The 27,033-nt window shown below is 41.2% G+C and overlaps 2 protein-coding genes across 2 annotated transcripts in view; one reads left to right on the top strand and one right to left on the bottom strand.

Moving 5' to 3' along the window:
- Positions 1 to 16,443, bottom strand: part of LOC136423062 (lysine-specific demethylase 6A-like) — an 86,559-nt gene extending 70,116 nt beyond the window's left edge. The window contains exons 1-2 of the mRNA XM_066411061.1: positions 16,190 to 16,443; positions 16,017 to 16,086 (exon numbers count right to left, since the gene is read on the bottom strand). Of these exons, the coding sequence (XP_066267158.1) occupies positions 16,017 to 16,086; positions 16,190 to 16,305 (186 nt within the window). The 5' untranslated portion in view covers positions 16,306 to 16,443. The remainder of the gene's footprint in view (positions 1 to 16,016; positions 16,087 to 16,189) is intronic.
- Positions 16,444 to 17,505: 1,062 nt separating this feature from the next.
- LOC136423064 (FUN14 domain-containing protein 1-like) lies at positions 17,506 to 24,090 on the top strand. Its single transcript, XM_066411067.1, has 5 exons — positions 17,506 to 17,725; positions 20,318 to 20,456; positions 21,803 to 21,878; positions 22,793 to 22,921; positions 23,369 to 24,090. Exons 1-5 carry the CDS (start codon positions 17,704 to 17,706, stop codon positions 23,444 to 23,446), a joined length of 444 nt encoding a protein of 147 aa, XP_066267164.1. The 5' UTR covers positions 17,506 to 17,703; the 3' UTR covers positions 23,447 to 24,090.
- The last annotated feature ends 2,943 nt before the right edge of the window (positions 24,091 to 27,033 follow it).

The following is a 27,033-nucleotide window of genomic DNA, read 5'->3' as shown; positions in this document are numbered from 1 at the left end:
GCGGCAGCGCTGTAGTCACATACTGCTACAGTATCGGATAAAAATGTCCGCGGTAGTTCTAAGTTCGCGGTGAACCGGTCCCCGCGAAAACCGCGAACAAAAAAGGAGTAGACTTTCCTCTCAGTTTTAATGTTGTTCTTCCAAAGCATCACCGTTTTGAAACCGAGAACCAGCAAATGAACTTGACCTGGCCTCACCACTTGACAGTAAAGACCCTGGCTTGGCAATATTCCAATAGACAACATGTTTAAATCCTTTTCTGTCTGTCATTTTAAGTTCACAATAGTACATTTTTCAGTTCAAATACAGTACTTGGTGTGACTGGGTGGAATTTTTTTTCTGATTCAACAAATTTCCATCCCAGGACCAAGGGCCTGGTCATGGAGACACCCATGATCAAGATTAAAACTTTAGCGTTACAATTTTTAAAACCGAGAACCAACTGATCAAATCAGAATAGCCCCACCACTTGACAGCTAAGACCTGCCACCAGAGGCTTGGCTGTGTTCCAATAAACTACAGGTTTTCATCTTGCTTCTCAGACTTTTCAAAGTCTAAAAAAAACAAGAAGACATTCCAAGAGGCCATACCATTTCTTTTCCATTTCCATAGAATCAAGCAAGACATTAAGATCCGATAAGGATAACATCCACTCTTGTGATCTGTATTAAACAATGAATAAAATTCCCCCTCAGTTTTAGTGTTGTTCTTGTAAAGCATCTCTGTTTTGAAACAGCGAACCAGCAAACAAACTTGACCTGGCTCCACCACTTGACAGTAAAACCTCTGCCACCGGAGGCTTGGCGATGTTCCAATAGGAAGGCATTTACTCTGGCAAAACACCAACATTGCTAAATCTCTGCCTACAGCCTTAATCTCCAGATTTAAGGAAGGGATTAAGAAACCTCAGGAGAGTTCTCACATCCACTTCCTCCAGGAAATTGCACCTGGAAACACGTCCTCACAAGACCCAAGGCGTATGAAACCAGAGATGACGTGACGTAATCTTAGGATTAAGGCGACTTGAAGGAATCTCCTGAGACATCTGGTAAAATCTTATCTTTGATGACAGGAAGATGCGGGATATCAGTGCGGATTAATGACTTTCCCTGAAGACAAGCTTATACAAGATGCAGATTATAATATACAGTAGATGTTTACAGATAAGTGGTTTTGACTAAACAGTACCTGAAAAACTTAATGCTTGCAGTAATATTTGATCCTGGACATTTTTATCCTGCAAATATTCAAGTTGTACATTTGTGTTTCTGCAATAAGAAAAATTCTTCTGCAAATCACAAACATTTTGAGAACTGTCTAATTCAGCATCCAGCGATGTTGACGACGGAAATTGCGGGCAAGGGAAATTTCGTCTTTTTTTTCGAACTAAGCAAAAGTAGCAATAGACATTCAAATTCTAATCAAGCTTACATAATGAATTAATCCTTATCTAAGTAACGATTTAAAACATTCTAATTACAGTCTTAACTAAATTATATTTGGTAGGTAGGAACATTAAGGGGACTTAGCTTTGGTGGCTCTGTTGATATCACATTCTCTATTTCAACAGAAATGAGGAAAACACCTTGGAAAATGATTCTACAATGTATTCATATCTCTGATCAAAAATTTCTAGTCTGTTGCCAGCAATAGACCAACAAAAAGGCTCGAGTCAGCAGGTTTTTACTAGGGTTTTTAGGTATCTATACATGTACTACATAGTGTGTACAGGTACATAACATAGCCAGTTTAACTGGTAACATAACATTTTTTCTTATACCTGGGGAATAACAAATGCCTCTAACATAATCCTTTAACTTTAATTTCTGCATTTCCGCTTGGCCCTGATGGGAAATTCAAATATTTATCGGCCTGCCCTAATTTCCCCGTTCCCTCTCGCTCCCCTAGAAGACGTGAGATCGTTTGTTTGGTTTTAACGTTCCCGTTGCGACTGGCACACTAGAGACTGGCATAATGGTGGTACTGATCTTTCTACACAGGGATCAAAATAACATAGGCATAAAAAATGTATGGGGAAGAAGCTAGAGGAAAACTTGCCTCTCTTGGAAGAATTGTGCAAGAAAAATAAGAGATTAATGATAGAATGAAGTGATATAATGGTGGTACTGATCTTTCTAGACTGGGATCGAAATAACATAATCATAAAAAATGTATGGGGAAGAAGCTAGAGGAAAACTGGTTAGTTTGGAAGAATTGTTAATTTTGATTAATAAGAGACCAATAACAGTGGTGTAATGAATTATTAGGAGTGAACAGCATAACTCAGGAAGGCCGGGGTGGATTGTCCTGATATTTGGTAGGTGGTTAGGTCTTACTCAGACCTAAAAATTATCAGATTTTGGGCCCCCTGGTAAGTTTCTAAGGTACTGCAGTGGAACGTCCAGTCTCCTTCCTTTATAAAACCATGACCCAACAAACACAATTGAATCTCAAACCATTTTACGCCTTTTTATTGCTTTCCTTAAGGCAACAAAACGTTGCGGAAATTATGGTAAGAGACGAATCACCTGCGTACAATACGGACCAGATAAGCCGTGGTTTGCTGGGGAGGTAATTGCCCCACTGAAAGAGGCCATCTCTGAGATGAATAGAGTCCATATCTCTTCAGCAGACAGGTGATGATTACAGCACGCCGGTTTTGTTCTACTCTCAACAGCTTTGTTGAACACCGGGAAGCCAATAGTGTATCAAGATGGTTTATCACTTCTCTTAAGGAGGTTATGTTTTTGCAATTTTGGTTTGTGTGTCTGTGTTTGTGTGTCAGTACACAGCAGAACTCGAGAAGTCTTGTGTGGATCTTTATGGTACATGTATTTGGTATGTTGGTAGGGGTTGGCAAGATGAAGAATTCACTGGCTGTGTTATGACTTAATGAAACACTTCTACATGTATTTATGATATGAGGCAGGGCTCGTAATTCATCTTTGGGAATAGGTGCATTGGTGCACCCAACTCAAAAAATTGGGTGCACAGAAAGAATTTTGGGTGCACCAGATAAAATAAAGTTGCATGTTCTTCAGAACATAATTACAAAGTTTAACGCTGCTGCCTTTCTAAGAACTTCAATCTGTAATTCTATAGTTAACTTCAAAATTTCAAACAAATAATACATTAAATAAAGTACAGCAAAAAGTTATCATGCTGTTTTTTATACTTACATTTCAAGAATATTCTGTATACTAGTGTACAATAGTACCTTAACCCTATAGGCTACAAAAATACATAGGTGCACCAGTGCACCCAGAGTCAAAAATTAGGTGCACAGCTCCAATTTTGGGTGCACATGCACCCACTACTGTAAATGCAGAAATGTTCGCGGTAGTTTTATGTTCGCGGTTTTCGCGGCGACCGTTTCACCGCGAACTTAAAACCACCGCGAACATTTTTGTCCAATACTGTAGCAGTATGTGACTATAGTGCTGGCGCAAACATAAAACCGCCACAAACACTCCATTTTCCCCTTAGCACGAAATAAAAACCACGCGAAGTTAAATGCACTTACAGTATTTCGAGCCCTGTGAGGGGAATGATGATCACCACACTGGTCTTGTTCTACTTTACAGCTTTGTTACCTTTGCCAAGAAGGCTGTATTTTCAGGTGTGTGTGAGTGAGTAAGGGTGCATACGTGGGTGAATGGCATAACTCAAAAAAAGACAATTTTCATGACTGCAGAGAAACATAAACCATACATAAAATTCAACTTGAGAAGTTGTGGCTGGATCTTTATGATATTTTGTAAAAAAATGGTCGGGTCAAAAATGTGTTTAAAATTTGGCCTCCACACAAAATATGTCTTGTTCGTCTGACGAAATGTGTGACAAAAATACCCAAATATATTCAACAACACTAACCACCTTGCATAAGTGTCACACCCCCTGACCCTGAAGATGGACTGTTCCAGTGACCCCTGGGTGACCCCACAGTTTTTAATGGTCTCCACCCAGCCATGTCCAATCCCAGCCCCTCTAACCGTCCTTCCACTCCATGGTCTAATCACACCCCAGACATCCACTCAGTTATTTTTAAACCCTGCGCTAAGGTTTGATTGGTTCGGGTGGCATTCCCCATACAGGTAGTTGTTTGGCTGTCAATGCCAGGCCGGCGTTTAATCGCTGCGTTGGTATTGAGTCGGGACAGGCCTCGAAACGACACTGGTATGACCCAAATCGTAACTGGCCGCTAGTAAATTCCTCTAGAACGCACTGGTTCTTTGAACTAGTAGCGTTAAACAACAATGAGCACACATATATTGATTAAGACCTTATATCATTAGTCTGGCATGCAAGAGTGTTTGTACCCGAATCCAACACTTCCAAAACTTCATTCCTTGACTGTGTGTCGTACAATTTTTTCCTTAGTTCAAATATAGGGCAAGTCCAATTCTTAGTGTAAGAAACTGAAGTTCAAAGAGCCTTCTTATAAGTTCTTCACATTGAGCTTTACCTATAAAGATGAACTCTTTTCAACCACCTTGATGTATAAACGTGAGTGAATGAGTGAGTGAGTGAGTGAGTGAGTGAGTGAGTGAGTGAGTGAGTGAGTGAGTGAGTGACTATGTATAATATGTGGGTTAAAGGCTGACTGACTGACTATGTATAATAATATATATGTGGGTTAAAGGCTTTGAATGCCACTTGCAAGACAATCCCGGTGGTTGGTACAGGCTAGCTCTCTAAGGGAAAACATTGGTTCTCTGCCAAAACAAGCAGATGAAAAAGCCATTCGTCTTGCCAAAGGTGTTTGTACCTGTTGGGGAGGCACTTCAGAACATTTGTAACAACTTCTTACATCATTCCCGAGGGGACGTTAAGCCTTTACTTTCTCATTGAAGGTGTAAAAGTCTCAAAGTTCCTGCCAGACAGGACTTTGAGCGAATGTTTGGACGTGTAATTTGTGTTGAATTTTTACCAGCTTTCCTAATTGAAGTATGTTTAGGCATCTTCGGACCTCTGTTTTTGATGAAAACACCTTCAACTGAATCTAGGGAAATCTAACATAATTCATCAAGGATGTCAACAATGCCATGAATCAGAAAAAGCTACCTAATCACGCCCAAAAAGACATGTCTAGTGTATAACTTTCCAGTGCTTTTATTTGAAATATGCCTCTCGAAATGTGAAAAAGAATGTTTCAAACAATCAAAGAATCCGAATCCCCAGATCCACATGCACTAATTTCTTTTTCATTGCTAGATGTAGTATTTGTTCATCATGGGATAATATAGCCTTAAAATGTAGACACAAGACTGCCTTATTGAGCTATGTGGTCGCAGTTAGTTACGTATCAGCAGACATTTACACAGAGATAAAGTTCTGATATCCAGGGGTCAAAGTGCATGTTGTGTTTACAGTTTCCTAGGCAACCAATGCATGAGGTCGTTATTTTTGTCCATGGATAATGTCCTTATAAGAGCAAACTTCCGTTTAAGACTACTAACAATGTACATATGAAAAACAACAAAAAAAAATCACAAATCAAGAAGAAATACAGAAATTTTTTTCAATTTAGTGGTTCAAGTTCAAAAGGATTGGAACACAGATTCTTTAAATGTTCGGGGCACCAAGCAAAAACCAAGAAGTTATTCCAAAAATTCTGCCATCAACAACCATGAAATCATATTCCAAACAGAATACCAACCAGACTATACAAGAGCCCCAGCAAAACAGGAGGATCTGTGTATTCTCATGGCTGTGTTTGGCTAGTTTCCCAACACCAGAACTCAAAATATCATATGCAATCTATCATAGTCACCTTGTATAAATTGCAAGTTGTTTATATCTTTATCTTTCTACAAATTGCAAGTCACACATACCTTACGCCCTGCCAAAACTACTAAAAAATAATAAAAGCAATAAAACTATGGAAAAGAGAATTACAAAGTAACAAAATTAGAGATGTTAGGGTATATTGAGATCTTGTTCTCCATACTTGGCTGACTTCCCAGGACCCTGCATCTAAAGTATAGCATAAATCACTGGTAATGCTGCATTTAGAGGCATTTATCCTCCAATTCTAATGCCTCTAGCTTTGCTCCCAGCTCACATTGTGAAGATGGGGGCTCCTCAAATTATATCAGGGAATAACAAGAACGAGGAGACCAGAATAACAAGAAGGGAGGTAATGTTGTTTCAGGAAGGCTTTCAACCAATCTTCATGTTCCTGTATCAATCTGGGCTTTCTAGAGAAGAGAGAATGAAATGCTATAAGCAAAAGTGTATTCAGATTTCAGAAAATAGACCTTAGTCAAATTATCCTAGTTTATCCTGTTAGTGTAGGATTTATTTTGCAATATTTTTCAAATTTTACTCATCACTTTAAATCATACAACTGCCTAGAACTCTAACATGAAATCATGAACATTTTGTTTGTTTCATTCAGATCTCCATTAATGTTACATAGAGTAACAATATTTTACCTGGAGTCAACTTAAATTAATTCGAAACAGGTAATTCCGAAACAGGTTAATTTATTTAAACTGCCTACTACACTCAGGTAACTTGATCATCATTTGATAACATGCGCTTTATTGCACAAGATTCTGTTTCTTTTTCATATATGTATTTAATTTCACTGCATTCCGACACATGTTTTTAATGGATTGTGACCTAATGATCACCAAAAATGAAAATCCTCTTCTGCTGACTCATACTAAAATCAAGGATTAACATGAGCATGGTTCATAAGTTTGTACATGTTCGTATCTTGGTACACTTACTTTCAGGAAGTGAATACCGTCAGATTCCCAGCTCTCTGTTTCTATTGTGAGCTCCTGCCAAAATATAGCTTTAAAATGAGTCGATGAAATAAACTTGTGTGGCTTCCCTGGTGGCATACATTGACACCGTTCACACCCACACATGTAACGAATGTCCTTGACAGGGAAAAAACAGTGGGTGGAGTAAAACAATAACAACTGGGGGTGGTTTGGATGGGGGACATGCAATATAAATTTGTCTTTCTCTAAAAACTGTGGGGGTGGTACATGTTATTTCCAGAGCCATCAAAAATTGGTCGGTGGAAGATATTTTCACATTTCCTGTGTAATTCTTTTATCAATTATATATTTGGAAACACGCCGTCACTCGCTTAGGTATGCTCAACAGCACAGGAAGATCAAAATTGACCTTACAAGTTACAAGTTACACAAATATCATAATGGCAAAGAAATCTTACGTCTGAATCTAAATCTCTACCAAGGTTTGCCTGCCTGTCCCACAGGCCTAGATCTCAAAGATCACATAAAAATTCACTACTACATTATCAGAACCGTTATTAAATAACCAACATGGCTGTAAATTTTTCAGATATCCTTCAATAAGCGTGTCCCTAGTGTCAAAGGCTGGTTCAATAGCGGACTGTTGTAATTCATGGCAGTCGCAGTCGTGTAAACCATGCAAAAACTGCACAGAAACTCAGAAAGCTACGGCAGCTCACAGGAAAAAAGACGCAGTGGAAAGAAATGAAGAAAGACTGAATGCAGCCAGAGGTTGTTTCCACAACTACCTGAGCTGCAAAACACAGTGGATCATCATCGTCATCAGACCATGATTGTAGAATTTTCAACTGCCGGCATCTATCTTTATCTAAAGATTCCCTTTTCCTCAATTGTAAGACATTTGCACCATTATCTGAAGACAATACATGGACCAGTGCAGGTTAGGTGCAGGTAGACATTAGAAACACCTGCACAGCTCCAATTTTACCTGCACTGTCCTGCATAATATCATACCTAGTACATGGACCAGTACAGGTTAGGTGCAAGTAGACTGTAGACATCAGAAACACCTGTACAGCTCCAGTTCTACCTGCACTAACCTGTATATACCCAGTACATGGACCAGTGCAGGTTAGGTGCAGGCAGACATCAGAAATACCTGCACAGCTCCAATTTTACCTGCACTAACCTGTATATACCCAGTACATGGACCAGTGCAGGTTAGGTGCAGGTAGACATGAGAAATACCTGCACAGCTCCAATTTTACCTGCACTAACCTGTATACACCCAGTACATGGACCAGTGCAGGTTAACATCAGAAATACTGTTAATGCAGAAATGTTTGTGGTGGTTTTATGTTCCAGATTTTCATGGTGAACTCTTCAACGCAAACTTAAAACCACCACGTAAAACCGTTCCATTGTGTGACATTAGCCCTGCTATTGTTGCAAACGAGAACTCAGAACTACTGCGACCACTCCATTTTCTTCCTTCCGCGAAATTAAATCCCAGCAAACATTTCTACATTTACAGTACCTGGACAGCTCCAAATTCACCTACATATGCATGTAGACTTTCCATCCCAGACAGCCCTCCATCCCAACTCCCCAAATGTCCACCAGCACAAAGCTGCCCTGATTGTGTTGTTCCACCAGATTACAAAATCAATGTCAGCCACACCGGGATGGAATTGCACCGATAGTGGAAATGTTCTGTATGTGATATCGGTGGATTCTACTGCGCCCGACTGGCACATTGTCCGCCATTGCTGTTGGCCTAGTTTCAAAGCAAACTATTTGGTATAGGACAGGGAGGAGCGATCCGTAAGAATTAGTAAAATAACCTAGATGGTTCACAGTGTGGACACAGAGATTCATAAGCATGAAAGTTCATCTGAGTTGTTAAAATACATTATGAGGAGATAAAATGCTCTCCAACTCTTAAGATTTATCTGGTAAAATTGACTGACAAAAAAGGCATTTTTCATGGCAAGCATTAAACCTCTTTTTCTAAAAGCTTTTTGAATCAAAGGTGTCAAAAAGCTTGGAGACACTGCCAATTCACATCTGTTAAAATTTCATTTGCTGCTGATTCTATCTTTATACCACCTGCCAAATAGGTAGATGTAAAAATCCCCCTCTGAAGTTGTGAAATACGAGTTGCACTAGGAATAAGCATGCTTCGGCCATCAGACTGAGGCAAGGCCCTTGGCCTTCTCTTCTCAACAAGTGTTATGGGTTCTTTAAACAAGCTTAAGGTGTGACTCTCCTCAAATTAGGTATCAACGTCTTACCCCCATCCCCCTCGAAAGACAATTCTAACCAGCAGCATAAAACTATACTCAGTACTTCAATGGGTGGTATTCAAACACATAACCCTGATGACCATCTATACTGTGCATTGTCTTAAAAATAAATCAAGGGAGAGCTTTCATTTGACACCTTCAACATGGACGCTCTTAAAGTCCGCTAGATTTTCAAAGCACCAGAAAGATTTCCATCTCTAGAAATGTAAGGGCTTATCAAGCGTGTCCATGTTAATATCTGACATTTCAAAAAGACACATCCAAGCCCTGTAACACCACCTACAACCCCTGCTATGTGATGTCCATGTTTAAAATCAGCTTCTTAGAACCTTGTCTAAAACTGTCATTAATCATTGGGGGTCAACGTCCTCTAGTAACCTTCACATTGCATCCTTGACAAGGGTCAACGGCCTGTCTCACTTTCGCCTGGGGGAGGGGGAAATTGAAAACTGTATCATCCATAGCCAAAACACTATCACCTAAACTAAAATGTTGCAAAAGTTAAGTATCCACCGGCTTATTTCTTACTAACAATTCTAAATAATGAGTTTTAGATTTCCTATGAGATCCATATGACTGATTATGATCTGTGACGTTTCAGACACATTTCTAATAATGCTGGCTTCTGAATGCCTTAACTTAAAATCTACTCTCTGACAAGAACCATTTAACAATCTCAGTTTTATGTACATGTCCTTTCAGGCACAACCAATACCTAGAGGACCAGAAATAGTCATGCTTTTAAGTACCAGAGTTATCAGCCAAGGATTGATGTGTTCAAAAATTCGTATTTCCCGAGAACCATAGTAGAATAGAACTCGTTGTCATCAAGTACTGTAGGAGCTTCCTCATTAAGAAGCTTTAAAGAACGGTTGCAGTCAGATATGCAAAGACTAGGTGTAACAGACCGTTCGGTGTAATATGACCAGCTGCTGCCGCGCCGCGTGCCTGCGAAGCTGGTGTGTTACGCCTAATGGCGGTTATACCGGCTATATAGATACAGATACAGATACAGATACATATTTCCATGCAAGTAGCAAGCATTTTGCAGAAAGAAATGGCAGCTTTAGAACACCTTGACTTTCGGAACCTCATTGCCATAAATTCTTGCATGTAGTAGACGCTTGAAAAATTCTTGCAGCAAAATGTACCATTTTTTTTACAGGAAGCAGAAAAGAAGTACAATATTTTTCACTTTGCTATTAAGAAGCCTATAAAACTGTACCAGGGCTCAGAATTCTTTTTTGGAAATAGGTGCACTGATGCACCCAACCAAAAAAATTGGGTGCACAGAAAAAAATTTGTGTGCACCACATAAGATAAAGTAGAATGTCAGCAAAACTGTTTGATACCGCCTGCTTAAAGAACTTCAATCTTTAATTCTATCCAGATTTCAAATTTCAATGAAGCAATACATCAAATAAAGTACAGCAAAGGCTATATTGCTTTTACTGATACAGTACTTACATTTCCAGAATATTCTGTATGAAAGTGTACAAGAGAACTCTTACCGAATACAGTACAAAAATATCTAGCTGCACATGCACCCACTATTTCGAGCCCTGTGTACCAATATCTTACAATGTAGCCATGAATGATGTACTGACATTGTGCCAAGATGTAGGGTCTGCAATATTTACAAAGTGTCAAAAGATGTTTACACATCAACCCCATAGCATAAAATTACACAATTATCACTCAACCAGACAAACAATTAGAAAAATTAGACATCATTGAAATAAAGGAAGATTCTACATACAGATATTTGTTTATGTTATGTTTAATTACCGTAAATGGGAAAATGTTTGAGGTGGTTTCATGTTTTCAGGTGATCTCTTCACCGCGAAGTTCGGGTCACAGCCAGTATTTCCACTTTTACAGTAAAAATGTTGCTGTTTCAACAGTGACCTTGAAACCACTGCTTACGCTCTATTTTCTCCCTACCGCAAAGCAAAATCTACAAGAGCATGTCTCCCTTTTTACAGGATTTTACCCAGTTAAACATCAACCGTTCAAAGGTGCATTTTGAGTTCTTTTCACAAAACAAATATCTTGCTACAAGAACAGAGTTCTCAATATTAGAAGATAGCTCTACATGTACATTGCACATCCATCTGCAAATATCTCTCCCAAATGAATGACTAAAGTAATTTTACGAGACTGTTATGTTACCTTCAAAAACAACTCCTACGCTGTCTAGGGGTCAACGTCCTATTGATCATAGCAATGTCAGGAGGGAAGAGATGGAAAATAAAGATTCCAGCACTAATGAAACCAAGTTTGATAGAGCAACAATGTTATTGGGCCCGAGCAATTTTATTTTTACAATCAGATTTTCAAAAGATACAGCTGAACTAGAAGTTTGACATGAAAACAGGGTCTGATGAGAAAGCATGCACCTTGGTACACACAGTTTTAGAAAATCATTTTCCTCAGAGTCAGGGCAGTTTGTTTTCATTTCGTCTTCTGGCTAGATCCTTACATTAAAATGTTAGACTAAGAGAGCCAAAGAAATAAATTGGCATAGATTTAGAATTATATTTAAGTCTAAGGACATTTTGTACTGAATGATGCACTTAAATGTTTACTACACAAATGAATAACTTCAAAATTGCAAACAGAATAATTTCGCAAGCAAAACCAAAACATGAACAGTTTCAATCCAAATTTTCCCCAAAAAAACTATCCATACCTCAAAATTATCAAATTTGTCATCATACTGATCATCAATAACAACTGAAACCATCTTGACTTTTAATATCAAGCTTAATAGTTTCAACAGCTTGTCCGAGCCCCCTTTAACACAAAGCTACAGTATCAGGCCATGTCAAAACTGATGAAATATTACCTCTGATATAAATCAATTACAAACTCATAAACAAAACAACACACAACACTTGTAAAGATCCTACATTCTATACTGCAATCGCCTTGGTGCAAACAATATGTTATAACACATGACTGAAGTTATAGTTGTATTGTTCAAGGTAGCAGATAAGAATAGCAGACATCATTCATGCAGACATTATGTATAAACATAACTTTCTTGTAGCTTCAGGCAAAATAACGATAATTCCACACAATCCAAATTCTAGGAATCCGTAGTTCCCGTTCCAGGAACTACATAAACATCACCTCACAAACGTGGATGGTGTCATAATAATCCGCAAGTTCTGTTCATTTTGCTTGACATGATAAAGGTATTAATACTGCAGTTATTGTGTTTGGGACCTATGCATTACTTTTTATGAATACCTTCACAGGTGCTGTACTGATGCAGCAAATGACATCTACAAAATACAAAATCAAATTCTACAGATGGCATCAACATTCAAGTTATTCAGAATGTCAACCGTGGCTACTGTAAAACTTTAATATAGCGCCAGGAAAATATAGCGGTTGGGAGAAAATGGAGTAGGTCACGACACTAAATTTTAATTTTAACGGTCGAAACAAACATGACAGGCTTAAATATGAGTGATCAAATATTAGCGGTGATGAAATTTTAGCTGTTGACTAATGACAGTTAAATCAGCTAAAATTAAGTTACAGTTAACAAATCAAGAATTACAGTATTATAATTCGCAAATACCACCATTTTGACTAACTTGTGACAAAGCAGAATTCCATATTGTCCATGACTACTGTAGTAACCACTAGATCAGTGTCCACCTTGAAAGTGAAACTACTGTACATGTGTCTTAGGGCATGTAACTACCACTGATGTACAAATAGCCTGACTGATATGATACTGGAATTCTTAATTTCTACAGAACCATGTCTGCAATCTCAGAATACTATTTCCTTGCTTACCTTATATGTACAAAACACTGACTATTAAAATAACACCTTTCATGGCCTAAAACAAGTTAAAGTTTAAAAAAATTTCTAGTAAACAAGGGTAAAAACATATTTTTCTGCAATCAAAAATATTTCAGAATATTGCAGGTTGGAAGTACGTTTGTCCCGCCCTGCGCAAAGTTTCATGTAGCACTGTTCACTTCAATTTGTGAAGGCATCAACAATAAGGGCTGTCTCAGATTCTAAAGGTGAGTATCTTAACACATCATTTAAGAATTAACACATTATTACAAGCTTAACACTTATTAGGACAAAATAAGAGCATTGTAACAAAGAAGGAAGCCTGTCATTTTTGAAAGACATGTGAAAATTGACTGCATAAAGTAACCCATTGATATGTAGGGATTCCAACGTATCACCCATGAAGTTTGGATAACATAGCCTCCGTTGCAGACTCTGAAGCGGCTTTTTGGGGGGCTAAATAATACACTTTTTGCAGCCACCCCGTAACTATCAGCCATCCTGTAACCATCAGCCGCCTAGAGTCTGCGTTATTACGGCATGTCAAAGCGAAATTAAAATCACGTTAGGGCGATTAACGCAGAGGTGCGAATTTCCTGCCTATGGTAGACCGCACAATAAGAACAGTATACACGCACCTCCCCTAGTCAGTGTGCTGTCACGCTTGTGGCAAAATAGTACCGTAGATAAATCGTTATTTTCGCTAAGAATTCACATACGTCACGACAATCGCTCGAGTCCCAACCTGCCCCGTCCAACAAGACGTAAACAAAACAAGAATTTTCGCCCGTGCATTTCAGCCTCTACGTCGTGGTTTGCCGCGGTTCGCCTTTATTTCTGGCCGTATTCGACACAATATATATTCCTGTGAATATTTTTTCGTGAAAATTCTCCGTATTTACCGTAGATAAATCGTTATTTTCGCTATGAATTCACATAAGTCATGACGCTCGCTCGAGTCGCAACCCGTCCCGGGCCGTCCGCCATGTTTTTAAACTCATTGATATGCAAGGTTCTGAGCGCTGATTGGGCTGCGTCATAAAGACTGTGCTCTGATTGGTTGACAGCAAGATGTGACGTGACCACACGGGCGGGAATTTCCCTTTACACTTCGGGCGTTTCTTGTCAAAATAGATCGCATTTTGTGACGATTGAAGCAGTATTATAGCGACCTTCGTAACAAATTGATTTTGAAAAATTAACAAAGTTTTTTCTGATCACAACATTCAGTTACTAGTACTTTTCCTAGTCAATTAATTTTCGCGGTACGGTCAATCAATTTTCGCGGTACGGTCAATCAATTTTCGCGGTACGGCCCTCCCCAAGTGGACGGCCTCTCAAGATCTCAGTCGCGGTCTGGCGGAAACACTGCTTCTAATAATCGAAGTTTGTCTTTAGGAACAGTAGAAATAGCAAACTATTTTGCCACAAGCGTGACAGCACACTGACTAGGGGAGGTGCGTGTATACTGTTCTTATTGTGCGGTCTACCATAGGCAGGAAATTCGCACCTCTGCGTTAATCGCCCTAACGTGATTTTAATTTCGCTTTGACATGCCGTAATAACGCAGACTCTAGGCGGCTGATGGTTACAGGATGGCTGATAGTTACGGGGTGGCTGCAAAAAGTGTATTATTTAGCCCCCCAAAAAGCCGCTTCAGAGTCTGCAACGGAGGCTAGGATAACACTCCTTACCTTCAGTTCAAAATAACTTGCGTTGCATAAAACAATGGGGACAGTTATGTAAAACAAAGGGTTCTCCAAATGTATCCCTACTTGGACTAGAATTATGCCTAGCCTACAACATGGACATTTTACATAAACAAAATAAACTTGCTGGCTCAAATTAGTTGTGATTGCCAAAAATAGACCTTATGCAAGGCAAGTGTTCCATAAACAAAACACCTGCAAGTAATACATGTCAAATGTGACTAGAAAAATCATTATCGAAAAGGTCGACCCAAAATATTCTTCAAAACATCACACAAACTAACAGGCGTCCCTTGCCCCCAATACCAAACCCACTAACATTTCTAATTAACACAATAGAAATCCATTGTTCTTCTTATGCAAACAATACCGGAAACATTCCATGCTGAAAAACAGCTATTTTTACAGACAAAAATGTCCCTTTTTCACGGACATGAAGGCCAGCTATATTTGGGAACCAGTGGACCAAAAACCTGCTAAGCCTGCCTGAAGCCATAAACGCGTAAAAATGGGAAGTAAAGTGAAAAATCCCACACTAGTGGATGAACAATTCATGCCTGTCAGAAGCATTGTTTACCCCATCAAAGCCTTTCTGTGCTGCCCCAGCCCCCACATGGACAGTTATAAACCTGATGGGTCTGCCATTTTCCCACAATTAGACATACAAGAACTGTCTGTGTACATCTTTGTTGTTATGGACACACAAAAAATCACAATGTTTTACGAGAAAATTGTGCGAATACAAAAACACACTTGCTCAAGCCTGCAACAACCTGACACAGGCAAAACTGACCTGGAGCTTTTTTCGTGACCTCAGCGACTGTACAACAATATCAGCTGAATATATAGATCATTATTGCCTAAGATATGCCTGTATTTTACAGTAGAAGCTACATAACCCGTCCCGTGTACAGTATAACTAGTCCGGGCTGTGCCTGTGTTCCGTGAGCTGGGATGATATAGAACTACGTAGCTGCAGTGTTGTTTGGCACCCCACCCTCCCCCATCTACCGCCCTTCCACCGGCCTTCCGCCGCACAACACACGGGCTTGGCGGCTCGCCCCGCCGCCCAAACCTGGGGCCGGGTGTGGCGGTGTGGCGGGCAGGGCTGGGGCAGGTTCACGGCGGGCTAGGGCAGCCCGATCCGCTCAAGATCGCGATAAAATTGTGTCGTGGCAGACTGCCATTTAAAAAAATTACGCCGCCATCTTGAATTTATCCAACGATTCAACACAGAACAGAAACGTCAAAAAATCATCCTCCTAGCTCAAACTTACACCACAGAAATATAGTTTATGTACCTAATAACAGGTAAAGTGTGTGTGTGGGCTGTAGTTGTGAGTTTGAGGGCCGGAAAGGCGCGGATTCGGCACAATTGTGTGTGTTGTTCCCTGTGCAGCAGTCCGACCTGGGTCGGCGGGAGGGAGGGCAGCAGGACGTACCTTGAGGAGAAGGGACTTCTTAGCGGCGCCATTCTCGTCTGCTTCCAGGCGCAGGAACCCGAACAGGCGACTGGAACGACAGGAAAACAACATCAAAACGTTGTAGTACATTTATTAGGGTTTGCATCAATGAAATATGGACGGGACGCCTGTAATTTTGGGGGGGACCCTACCTATCCAACTCGGTTAGGTCCTGCCTCTCTGGCGGCGTCAGCGACACTTGTCCTCGCCCGCTGGCGGCCATTTTGCGACGTTCATGCCCACTACTTGTGCTCTGTGTAGACTCCATGGTCCGAGGGAACACTCCTCATGTTTTGTACGCAATTCGGGAAAAATTTCGCCGCCAAAAGTTTGGGTAAAAGTTGTCGAGACGGCCCGGAAACACCACGCCGTGTCATAAAACAGAGCGGTTCTGACCAATCAGCGCGCAGGATCAACGTCACCTGACCCGCGGGAAAGTTGGCGCAGGACGACGGTCCGGTTCTGCGCAGATTTGGAGCTCATTTGCATCAATTTACATAATTTGGTAATTTTCATTAATTTGTCAGAAATTAGGGCAATCTAATATCAAGACTAGGGACGGCCCCCTTTCACGATATTCGCCCCAGATCATATGCAAAATGGCAGGTTATCCCGGTAAACAACATAACAACTTGCCCCCAATTGATAAACAAATAAAGAAAAAAAAAAGATTGTCTAATAAATAAAGCGATTTCTAAACAGCACGGGAACCTCTATGAAGGGTTCTTCTTTTCCAGATGTATACAAAAGACAACCTCGTATTTTGTCCAGCGGTTAGAAATGGCTAAGTCATTGAAAATGAAAATGTCAATAACACCTTACTTTGGTTGGAAGAAAAACACAATCAATGGAAAACAGGGCTTCTTGAATTTGAGGTGAAATCATGTATTGATAGGAAATTGGCTGGTGTTGAAGAAAAACAAAACAGGCTTGAGCAGCTAGAAATATCCACTTTTACACCTTTGATAGAACAAAACGATCAAATACTACAGTGAATTGTACTTTTCGAGCAAACCACTGTTTAGGTCAGCAAAACACCAACGCTACAATTCCATTACGTATATTCAAAAAGTTTCTGCCTTCAAATCATGGCATTGACAGATGAAATAAACCCTAGGACTTCTTTCAAATTTTACCTAAGAAAAACTATCCAAAATGGCTTAATCTTACCTCATGCAAAATGCTCTTTCCTCCTCCGATATGTCTGCAAAGTCGAAGGGATCTTCGCTTGTATCCATTGACTCCGGAATAGCATCTTGCTCGTCCTCTCCAGGAACCGTCATCCTTACAAAACTATTTTCCAACAAGAGCCAGAGACAACACGAGCGATTTCCAGCGAGCGGTGCTCCAAAATGACCCTAGCTATTGTTTCCCGCCAAAACAAAGGACCCTTAGCGAACCCCCTCTCCCCTCCATATAAGGAGAATGGACGGGACCATGACGCATGTTTGGGCACGTGACAGTTCTAACTTTTTTTATTTTGGTAGTTTGACCCCCGGGCAGGGTCTATTTTTGTGCTGTATCTAACCTCAATTATGTAAGCAACATATACTGATGTTATTTTTCCAAGTGATTGCCTCAGAAATTTAGATTTTTTTCAAGGACAAGATCGGATGTTTCTATTTTCCCACGGTGTGCATGTCACTTCCGGGTTCACTTGCACAAGATGGCGGAAAGACAGCAAAATGGTAAGATACAAAGTCGTGCCTCCAAAAAACTCCGTTTTTCTTACTCCTTTACATGGCAGCTGTCCAAAGGAAACATTTCTAGGTTTTCGTCAAACAGTTGGCTCGTTTTTGAGCTCCTGTGTAATTTTTGTCGGGAGAAATGGCCTGGGAAAGTCACACGGCGTAGCGAAAGTTAGCCGTGCAAGCCGATTTTATGGGGGAGGGCGGGCAAGAATCCTTTCACCTCCGTGCTAATGTGTTTACTGCTCTTCCCAGACACATTCTACAGCCGGGCCGTTTGTTCGGGGATTAGAGTTTTAGACGGACCCTTTCTGTAGTAATCTCTAGTTTGAAACGTTTAGCGGGTTGTTAGAGAGAGGTGTGTGTATTCGTGCGAGGGAAGTTTTTCCCCTCCCAAGTCGCCATCCTGCTGTGTGTGTGTGTGCACAGTTACTGCACAGTGGGGGAGGGCGTGAGAAACTCGGAGGGCAGACAGACGACACTTGTCTGTATCTATTTCTGTCTTACGATCAGAAAAGTAACATCTCCAAGGTGATGTCGGAAAGAAAGATCCTAACATTTTCTGACTGTTGAAAGTTCTCTCCAAGCAGAGGTTGTTGGGGAAAATTGTGACCTTCTTATCATATGATAAGAAGGACATTAGATATGATATGATAAGAAAATCACACTGGGGAGCGCTCACAAGAAATGGGGCATGATATGATAAGAAAGTCACATTTCCCCCCAACAACCTCTGCTTGGAGAGTATGTTGGAAGTAATGTGTGACAGAAAAATCTTTCAACATTCCTCTCCTTTATCAGTCTCCTTTCTCAGTCTCTGCACTTTTGAGCCCCTATCACAGGCTGACAGGCACAACAAGGGAAATAAAAGATAAGAGAGTAAGGAAACTTAGGTAACTAATATTGTGTGCAAAGGGACAAGACAAGTGAAATTAAGTGCGTTTGTATTATTTACATATTTACAAGGACATGTACTGTTATATACATGTACAAGGACATTTCCTCCTAACATCTGCTTGGAGATTACATACGTGACATGTCCAACATACAAGCAGTGTCAAAGGATGTCACTTGTTCTAGTTCATGTTGATTTAACCCAGATGCCACACCCCTGATCACTACAATATCTATCCTGCATTACTCAGGGTCTAACTCAGGGGGCCTGTTGCAGAATTTCCTTTGGGGCATGTAGGCCCAACAAGTAGCTGTCCTGTGTGGACCCTGGGACAGTCTGGCATCCAGGCTAATTTAGGGCCTCTTTAGACCTACGACATTTTACGATCGTGCGATCATCGTCGTGGGCGACGTCGCCGGCGACGGTATTTTTTGGCCGTCTAATTACGATCAAAACAATCGTGCGACGGCAATAAACGGGAAATCCTCGAATTGTCGTGCGACCACCTCGGACCCAGTCGCACGACGTTCAGCGGGGGGGCCTGTGGCTGTGTTTTTCTCGTCTAAAGAAGAATCGTCGCCGGCGACGGAAGTGGGTGATATGCTAATAAGCCTACAGCATGCTTTTTCCTGTCCGGGAAGGAAAGTTTTGTTTTCTTTGTAAATATGCATGCAGTTAGCAATGGAAACATATTTTTCTCATCCAAAACCGGTTATTCCGGCGCGACGCCCTGCTACCAGTGGCTACTTCTCTAGTATGCCCATATTCCTCGATCCCCGGGACATCCCCGGCGGCGGCCACGAACACGGGTTAAATCCCATCCGTCTCTGTACCAGCCTCAATCTCTTTCTTTGTTGAGCACCGTTCTCAACGTCTCATCTGCAGGGCAACAGTTGTTGCAAAGTCAGTAAAAGCTTCATCTTTTGACGAAAACAAGCGGTTCCCACGCCATTTTGAATTTGAGCGCAAGAGGTCACTTTGGGTCACACGCGCACATCGATGGAATTCTGCGCCGCGGGGGTCCCGTGATATTTCCTGACCGTGTGTCTAAAGAAAACCGTCGCCTACGACGATGATCGTACGACCTTATAACATTGTAGGTCTAAAGCGCGCCTTAGCTTCAAATCATATAAACAGACTTACCCCCCAAACAGGTCACAGAGACATATTCCCCTGGCACAATATGAACACATCGAACATAGGTTACATTTACATGTTACCTGTCATGTAACATTAGTGTTCACCTCTCGTTGGCTGGATGTAAAATCCTGAATTATGCAATTTGCCAACTCCAAAAGGAAGATGTAGTTAAGTTAAAAACATACAGATGTCACAAGATTGGACTAGTTGGATCAAGGTTTACTTTATTTATTGGCAGATGTAATTTTTACGCTGGGTTTGAATTTTGGATATCTTAATTTAGAATAAAGAAAATAATTAACCCAATGTCTGTAGACTAGACAAGACTAGATCCTTGGCTCCAGGCCAACATGCCTCCAAGGAAATTTTACCACAGGCCCCTCAGTTAGACCCTGTGTAGACCCTGGAAACAGTCTGGCATCCAGGCTACAATATTTGGTGCTAATGTCAGACAAATTTCAATTAGTAATGAAAACACATTTAGTGATAATTTTGAGTGGACAAATACCACATTTTCAGGACAGTATCCCTGCAACAACTTGTGTTCTTTTTCCCAGGCGAGGAACGGGACGAGGGTTTTGAGATATTAGATCTTGCGGAGGCGCGGAGACGAGGCTGGTTGAAGGACATGTTTCCCAAGGACCTTTCCGCCAAGTCGGTCGGCACACAGATCGCTGTGGGAGGGGTGTCCGGATGGTGAGTCTCTCTTGATGATAATGATAATACAAAATGTACATGTAGTTAATTGGTCATAAATTACCCGTGCATTGGCAGCCAGTGCTGAATTGCTGCAGGGTTTACAATCACATAATACACAACAGATACATATTTGCTCCTTACTCGCACTTTGTGGAAGTGTTGCAAAGGTCTGGGAGGCTGCCGTTCGGCGCCAGCAGGTGACCTCAATACGACATTCCCCAACCAAAGTCAGGTACCCATTCACGCCTGAGTAAAGTTGCCCAAGGGCACAACATCAGGGCATACCAGTGGTTTCGAACCCGGGACCTCTCGGTTGTTGGGTCTTCTCAGAGGAGTAAGACCCAACAAAAAAATATATATAAAATGCCGCGAAAATATGTCGAAAATACCCCGACCTTACCTTCGCTTGGAGAGTACATGCCAGCTGCAGTGCACCCTTCTCTGCTAGGAGGCACTGTTAGGGGCAACTGTAGGTGCATGTTCTACATGCAATAAGTTTGGGATGGATGGGAAGTGAAATACACGTACAACAGAACTGTTTCAACAATAAACTCAAAACACCGCAAAAACTTCCTTTTCCCACTTACTACAAAACAATTCCACCGCGAAAGTAATTGAATTTCCAGTAAGTAGACACTGGGCTATACTGGAGTATGTACTTTCTCTTTCTTCTCATTCTGATGAGATCATCACCTCTACGTGCCTGCAGTACACTCTTCTCTGCTAGGAGGCACTGTAGGCACAAGAAGACAATAATCAAAATTTGGGATAGATATAGCCTGGATGCCAGACCCCCAATCTCAATATCTACCTTGTGGGGGATAGATATCTTAGAGATTGTGGGTCTGGCATCCAGACTAGGATAGATACATCCATACATGTCAATTATGGACGGCCTCTTCTCCTTCTGGTGTCTAATAGGATAGATGGAGAGTGACCTGCAGTGGACCCTTCTCTCTGAAAGGAGGAGGAACGCCCTCCTCACCTTTTCTATAAGCTAGTCAATAACTACATCAATATTAACACAGATAGCCTATTGAAACCAGCTCAGGGGCGCACCCGGGGGAGCCACACACTCAAATTTCAACCACTTAACGCCCGGAAAGACTCTTACAAACATTCATTCTTCCCCCGCACCATCCCTGAGTGGAACGCCCTGCCTGGCGCGGTTGTTACAGCTCCCACCGTTGAGTCTTTCCGCGCCAGGCTGGAGGCCTGCCCGCCTTAGCCTGGGACCTCCTCCCCCCTACTTTGCCCCTCGCGGGGTTATTTGGGGGTAATCGAAGTTGAAGTTGAAATACAAATGTTGTCCGTCTAGTTAACCCTGTTCTGTACCTGTCCAGGTGTGCTGGTTACCTGTTCTCCAAGGTGGGGAAGTTGGCGGCCACAGCTGTAGGGGGAGGGTTCCTGCTGCTTCAGGTGAGTGAAGGCTGTTTCATACTAAGGAGATTCCGGGTTACAAGAATATTCCTCAAACAGTGACTTAAAAAAGGGTAGCGAAGTACGCACCTCAAAATTTTCGACGTCTTCTATACGTCTTGTTTACGGACTGGCCTAGTCTCGCGAGAACACGAGACTAGGCCGAGACTTGTGACAATCTTCCTGCCTCCCCCGCCTCCTTGCGGAGCAGGGGTAAGTAGGACTTGGGCAGCTCCCAACCTCCGGTATGGTTCATCCCAGCACGTTCCAACTGGATGCGAGACTAGGCCACTCCATGAACAAGACGTACAGAAGATGTCGAAAATTTGGAGGTGCGTACTTCGCTACCCTTTTTTAAGTCACTGTTAGAGGAATATTCTTGTAACTGTTTTACACATGACTGATGAATTTATTCAACGATAAGGAGATTCTATCTATAATGTAGTGACTAGTGAAGAGTGTGGAACACATGGAAGACTGTGTTCCTTCAGAAACACCCATTGCCTATTAGTTTAGCATGAGTCATGTTTTAGCAGAGGGATCAATTTTAGGGCTGTCTCCAGGACCTGTGCCTGTTTCTTAGGTCAGAATTTGCTTGTTGGGACGGAAAAAAATGTGACTCTGTCCGTCCAAGAAATCTGAACTTGAAATATGACATGAAATTGAAATATGACATGAAATTGATGGAAATGAATTTTCATAAGCTCAAAACAGGATTTAACAAACAAAATCAACAACATTGGCTCCTAAACCATGAGTGAGACGGAAAAAAATTAAGCTCCAGCCTGATGAATTTACATCATAGTCTTAGAAAGTGGGATGTTCATAAACACCCTCCTGGTAGTGACCTAAGCAGCTTACATTAGGGAAAAGATATATCTCATATCTAAAGATCTTGTTTCCTGTGTCCTTAGATAGCGAACCATGCCGGCTACGTTAAGATCAACTGGAAGAGAGTAGAAAAGGACATGGAGAAGTACAAGAAAGAAATCGGGAAGCAAGCGGAGAAGGCGTACCCCGACGTCCAACAGATTATGCAACAGGTAAAAATCATCTTGTGTATTTATTTATTTACATATCTTAGGGATATCCCTGTAGTTCAACTGGTAACAGCCTCACAGTTGAGCTCCTGGTTCCAATTAGTTGGTAACTCGGAGAGCCCAGTTCAATCCTGAGAAGAGCATCTTGGTTGGGGCTGCACCTGTCTTTTGGAAGAAGCATAAAATGGGGGTCTAGTGATCAAGGAGGTGCCTCAAGTATCTTAAAGAGGATGGGCCAGCAACACCTTCTTGTAAAGATATACCCTGGTACAGAAACAGCTAGGAAAAACCCCATATTAAACACTTTTTGGGCTTTGTGTACAAGGATAACAAAACATTCTCTTCAATTCCTTGTTCAAGTTGTTTATTTTTGTTTTAGAATATTGATATCTTCACAAATAATATATTTTTAGATGCGCTGAGTCTTAATCTTTTTTTTTCTTTCTCCAGGCCAAGACCTTTATGGCGGAGCACATGGTTGTAGCAGGCGGGTTCGCTGGAGGGTTCCTGATTGGACTCGCTTCATGATCACTCTAAAAACAACAGAGGGAAGATACATACTTATAGAACAAAAGATCTACTTTAACTAAGTATAAAGGCCTCATCTAAGATGAACTTCTTGACCTTTAGTGTCCAGCTTGAGACCTGACAAACTTAGGATCTAAGAATCAATTATACAAGATGCAAAAAAAGTCAATGAGTGACATCTGACAAGTAATTTTATATTTGGTGGATCCAAAGGAATGAATATGTATGTTGAATCAAGGACTCGGTAATACATACACAGTACAGTTGGTCATATACTTAAACCTGCGTGCCACCCTCCCCCTCTGAAATAAGTAGAATAGTCTATTCTACCTGTGTGCTACACCTCCTTCTGAAATATGTAAAATAGTCTGTTCCAACTGTAACATGCTGAAATTAAAAGTGAGACAATTGGTCCTTGATACACTTAGTCTAACAGATGTAGCAAACTTGTCACATATCAAACACAACTGGGCTGTCGATACATGTACATGTAGCCTGAAATGTAACCATGGCTTAGCTTTGCAACATGGAAGCAAAGAGAGCAGTTGCATGAGGAGTAAGGCTTATGCTTTGGTCTCAATTCCAATCCTGGGCCTGGGCGGGCAGCTTGTGGGAACGAAAAATATAAGAGACAACAAAAGACACAAAACATGAAAAAAGTACTCCTTATTATCATATATTGTGTATTCTTTTCATTTGCATCTTGTATTTTTCGTTTTTGCTAACAGCCCGGCCAGGCCCCGGAGAGGAAATGGGACCCAAGCATTACATGGCTTTGAACTCAAGACTCCGTTTTGTAAACTTCATGCTGAATTTATGTTGAGTGTTTCTTGGAGAAGTTTTTACAGTTTGTGAGATTTACTTTAATTGATTGCTTTCCTACTCTCCAAGCAGAGGAGGGGTTCCGGCAGGTTTTTGACGTGTTTTTAGGCGTTTTTGTCAGGCTTTCTACTTTGTCGTGTTTTTTGTGACCACACACAGTGTGGGTTGGCTATACAAAAAAAAAGTAGCCAACTAGTCGGGCTGACAAAGTAGAAAGCCCGACAAAAACGCAGTAAAACACGTCAAAACCTACCGGAACCCCTCCTCTGCTTGGAGAGTATTGCTTTCCCAGTCCACTGCTGAAGTCTGATTAATGCTACATTTACAGAACACTATTTTGTCATATAGAATAATGTGTAGATCTAGGCAATGTGGAAGTAAGAAAATGTTTGCTATACCAGTAGATTATTTTCCTAAGTGTTGCACGAGTTACCGGTAAGTGTGTCCATGCTTTGCTTGAAGTGATGCATTACTGGTAAATGCTGTATCTATCTGTGCTGCACAATAAAAGTGTATAGCTTGAAAGGCCATAACACCAATTTTTCAGATGGAGTACTGTGTAGGGAATGTGGAAGTAAGAAAATGTCTGTCATAGATTCCAGGTTTTGCATAAAGCTGTATTCGTGCTCTGCTTGAAGTGTGTTTCTGGTAGATATTTATGTGTGCCGCACACTAAAATTGTATAGTCTAAAATGCCGAGTATCCTGCTTTGTTTTGTCAACGTGTGAACATTTGTACGGTATGACTGAAATTATTTAGTGTGCACATTTCTGACATGTTTTGATGAAATCGTGTAATGTGATCCCCACCAGTCATGTTGGAGGACTGGAGAAATAGGGTGTTTTGTGACCAGTTAGTCTAATCTCCAAGCAGATGTAGAAAAAGGAAAAAAAACGTAACGTTACTGAAGCGCTCGCTTCCCTGAGCAGTGGGCCTTTCTACTTAGAAAGGTACTTCGGGAACCAAGAGCTTGTGAAATGTTATGATTTTGCCTTTCTACATCAGCCTGAGGATAACAGGTAGTCTACTGATACAGCTAACACGTTATTGTGAGAGCCATGATTACAGATCTGTACCTACTTGCATTACATTTGCATGAAGTCTAAATATTGTTTGTCTTCTTGTATATTGTAGACATCCCTACAGAGATTGGTTGATTCGGATAGATGTTTTGTGTATTGTTTTGTAGACATTTTCCCTCAATACAGAGGTTTGTTGAGATTACAAGTTATTAAAGCAATAGTTCAGTGAGCTGTACTGTACATGTCCTGTTGCTGTGTTTGTGTGTATTCTGGGTTGGTATGCATGTCGGAGGCAGTGACTCTTGATTTGGCATGAGGCATGGAAGACGCACAAATACTGAAAAATGAAATTGAGTCAAGCAAAACTTTGGTCCGTACAAAGGCATCCTAACCACAGTAAAGAAAAGAAAAGAAGTGGTGTGGCCAGGTGCCATGGTCATTGGGACTTAAGCCAAAACTATCATGCACGGAACCGTCTAGGGAGGAAGAAAGAGGGAGGGGTAGACAACAGAAAGGATAATATCAGAACAGACAAGCTTAAGCATGACATTGGGAAGAGCAGAAAACTGAGGAGAAAACTTTGCCAGATCTTCTGTGGCGCCCCAACGGTCAAACAGACGAGATAAAAATGAGATGGAAGACATGAAATTTATTGATCTCTCAAATCATTCATAAATTTGATACTCTCTTAAATCACTACCACTTATGCTATGCTAGAAAATGGCAAACTAGATGTATATGAATACATTACCAGTAAAACGAATCAATGGTGACCAAATGCAAGTTGGCTTCCCAAGCTTCGTGTTTGGCTCAATACCACTCCACTTGCTATGACCAATAAGACGTGAGAAACTAAAAGATGCAAGAAACTTTCCATGGTCTTCTTAAAACTGTTGTCAACATTCATCCAAAGGACCTTGATTCATAACGACATTGGTATGAATAAGATTTTTTGTAGTTATAATTGTTACCTGCCTGAGTTTCAAACTAACAATAAAGTTATTCTGTGTAGTCCCAAACATCCGAACCGTGTAACCTCTCCAGTATTCTGTCATCTCTTGTCCTCTGTTTTTCTCCTGTTAATTTTCCTGATTAGCCAAACGTTTAGCCTGGTCCCAGTCTCTAGCGGTCGGCTTAAGGTTGTTTTACCAGGCCCAGTCTGCTTTATTGAACCGTTTCTGATAGCCTTTCTACTTTGACTCCCACACTACTTCTGCTGCCACCCTACTTTCACCGCCGCCCTAATTTAATCCAAGGCCTGACGGTAAACCCTCCCCGAGCGGGCTAAGCTGTCTGGGCGGGCGGGGATCACTCCCAGCGCCGTAGAGATATCGGGGAGCCACCTAGGGTATGGTTTCCAGGCTACCAAAAGTTGGGAAATGGCTATAAAGAGAGACAGTACATGTAGTTCCTAATTCCCAAACATCTGATCTGTGTATCCTCTCCAATGTCCTGTCATCTTTTCTCCTTGTATTCTGGTTTTTGCCTGTTGGTTTTTCTGAAGCTAAAAGTTGGAAACCAACAGGGACCATGGCTATTATCAACATAAAAATCTGATCCGTGTATCCTCTCCAATGTCCTGTCATCTCCTCTCCTTGTCCTCTGTTTTTCTCTTGTTAGTTTTCCTGAACCCTGAGCAGCAGACAGAGTCCTGAGCCGCGGGTTTCTCACAGCACCGCTCCATGGCACGGAGAACACTCTCACAACGGGACTCTTTGTAATTGTTCGCTGCAGCAGTAAAAA

Source organism: Branchiostoma lanceolatum, chromosome 17 (genome assembly GCF_035083965.1).
Source record: "Branchiostoma lanceolatum isolate klBraLanc5 chromosome 17, klBraLanc5.hap2, whole genome shotgun sequence".
Classification (NCBI taxonomy): Eukaryota; Metazoa; Chordata; class Leptocardii; order Amphioxiformes; family Branchiostomatidae; genus Branchiostoma; species Branchiostoma lanceolatum.
The sequence above is the reverse complement of the archived record's forward strand: the minus strand, read 5'-3'. Positions and strand labels throughout refer to the sequence as shown.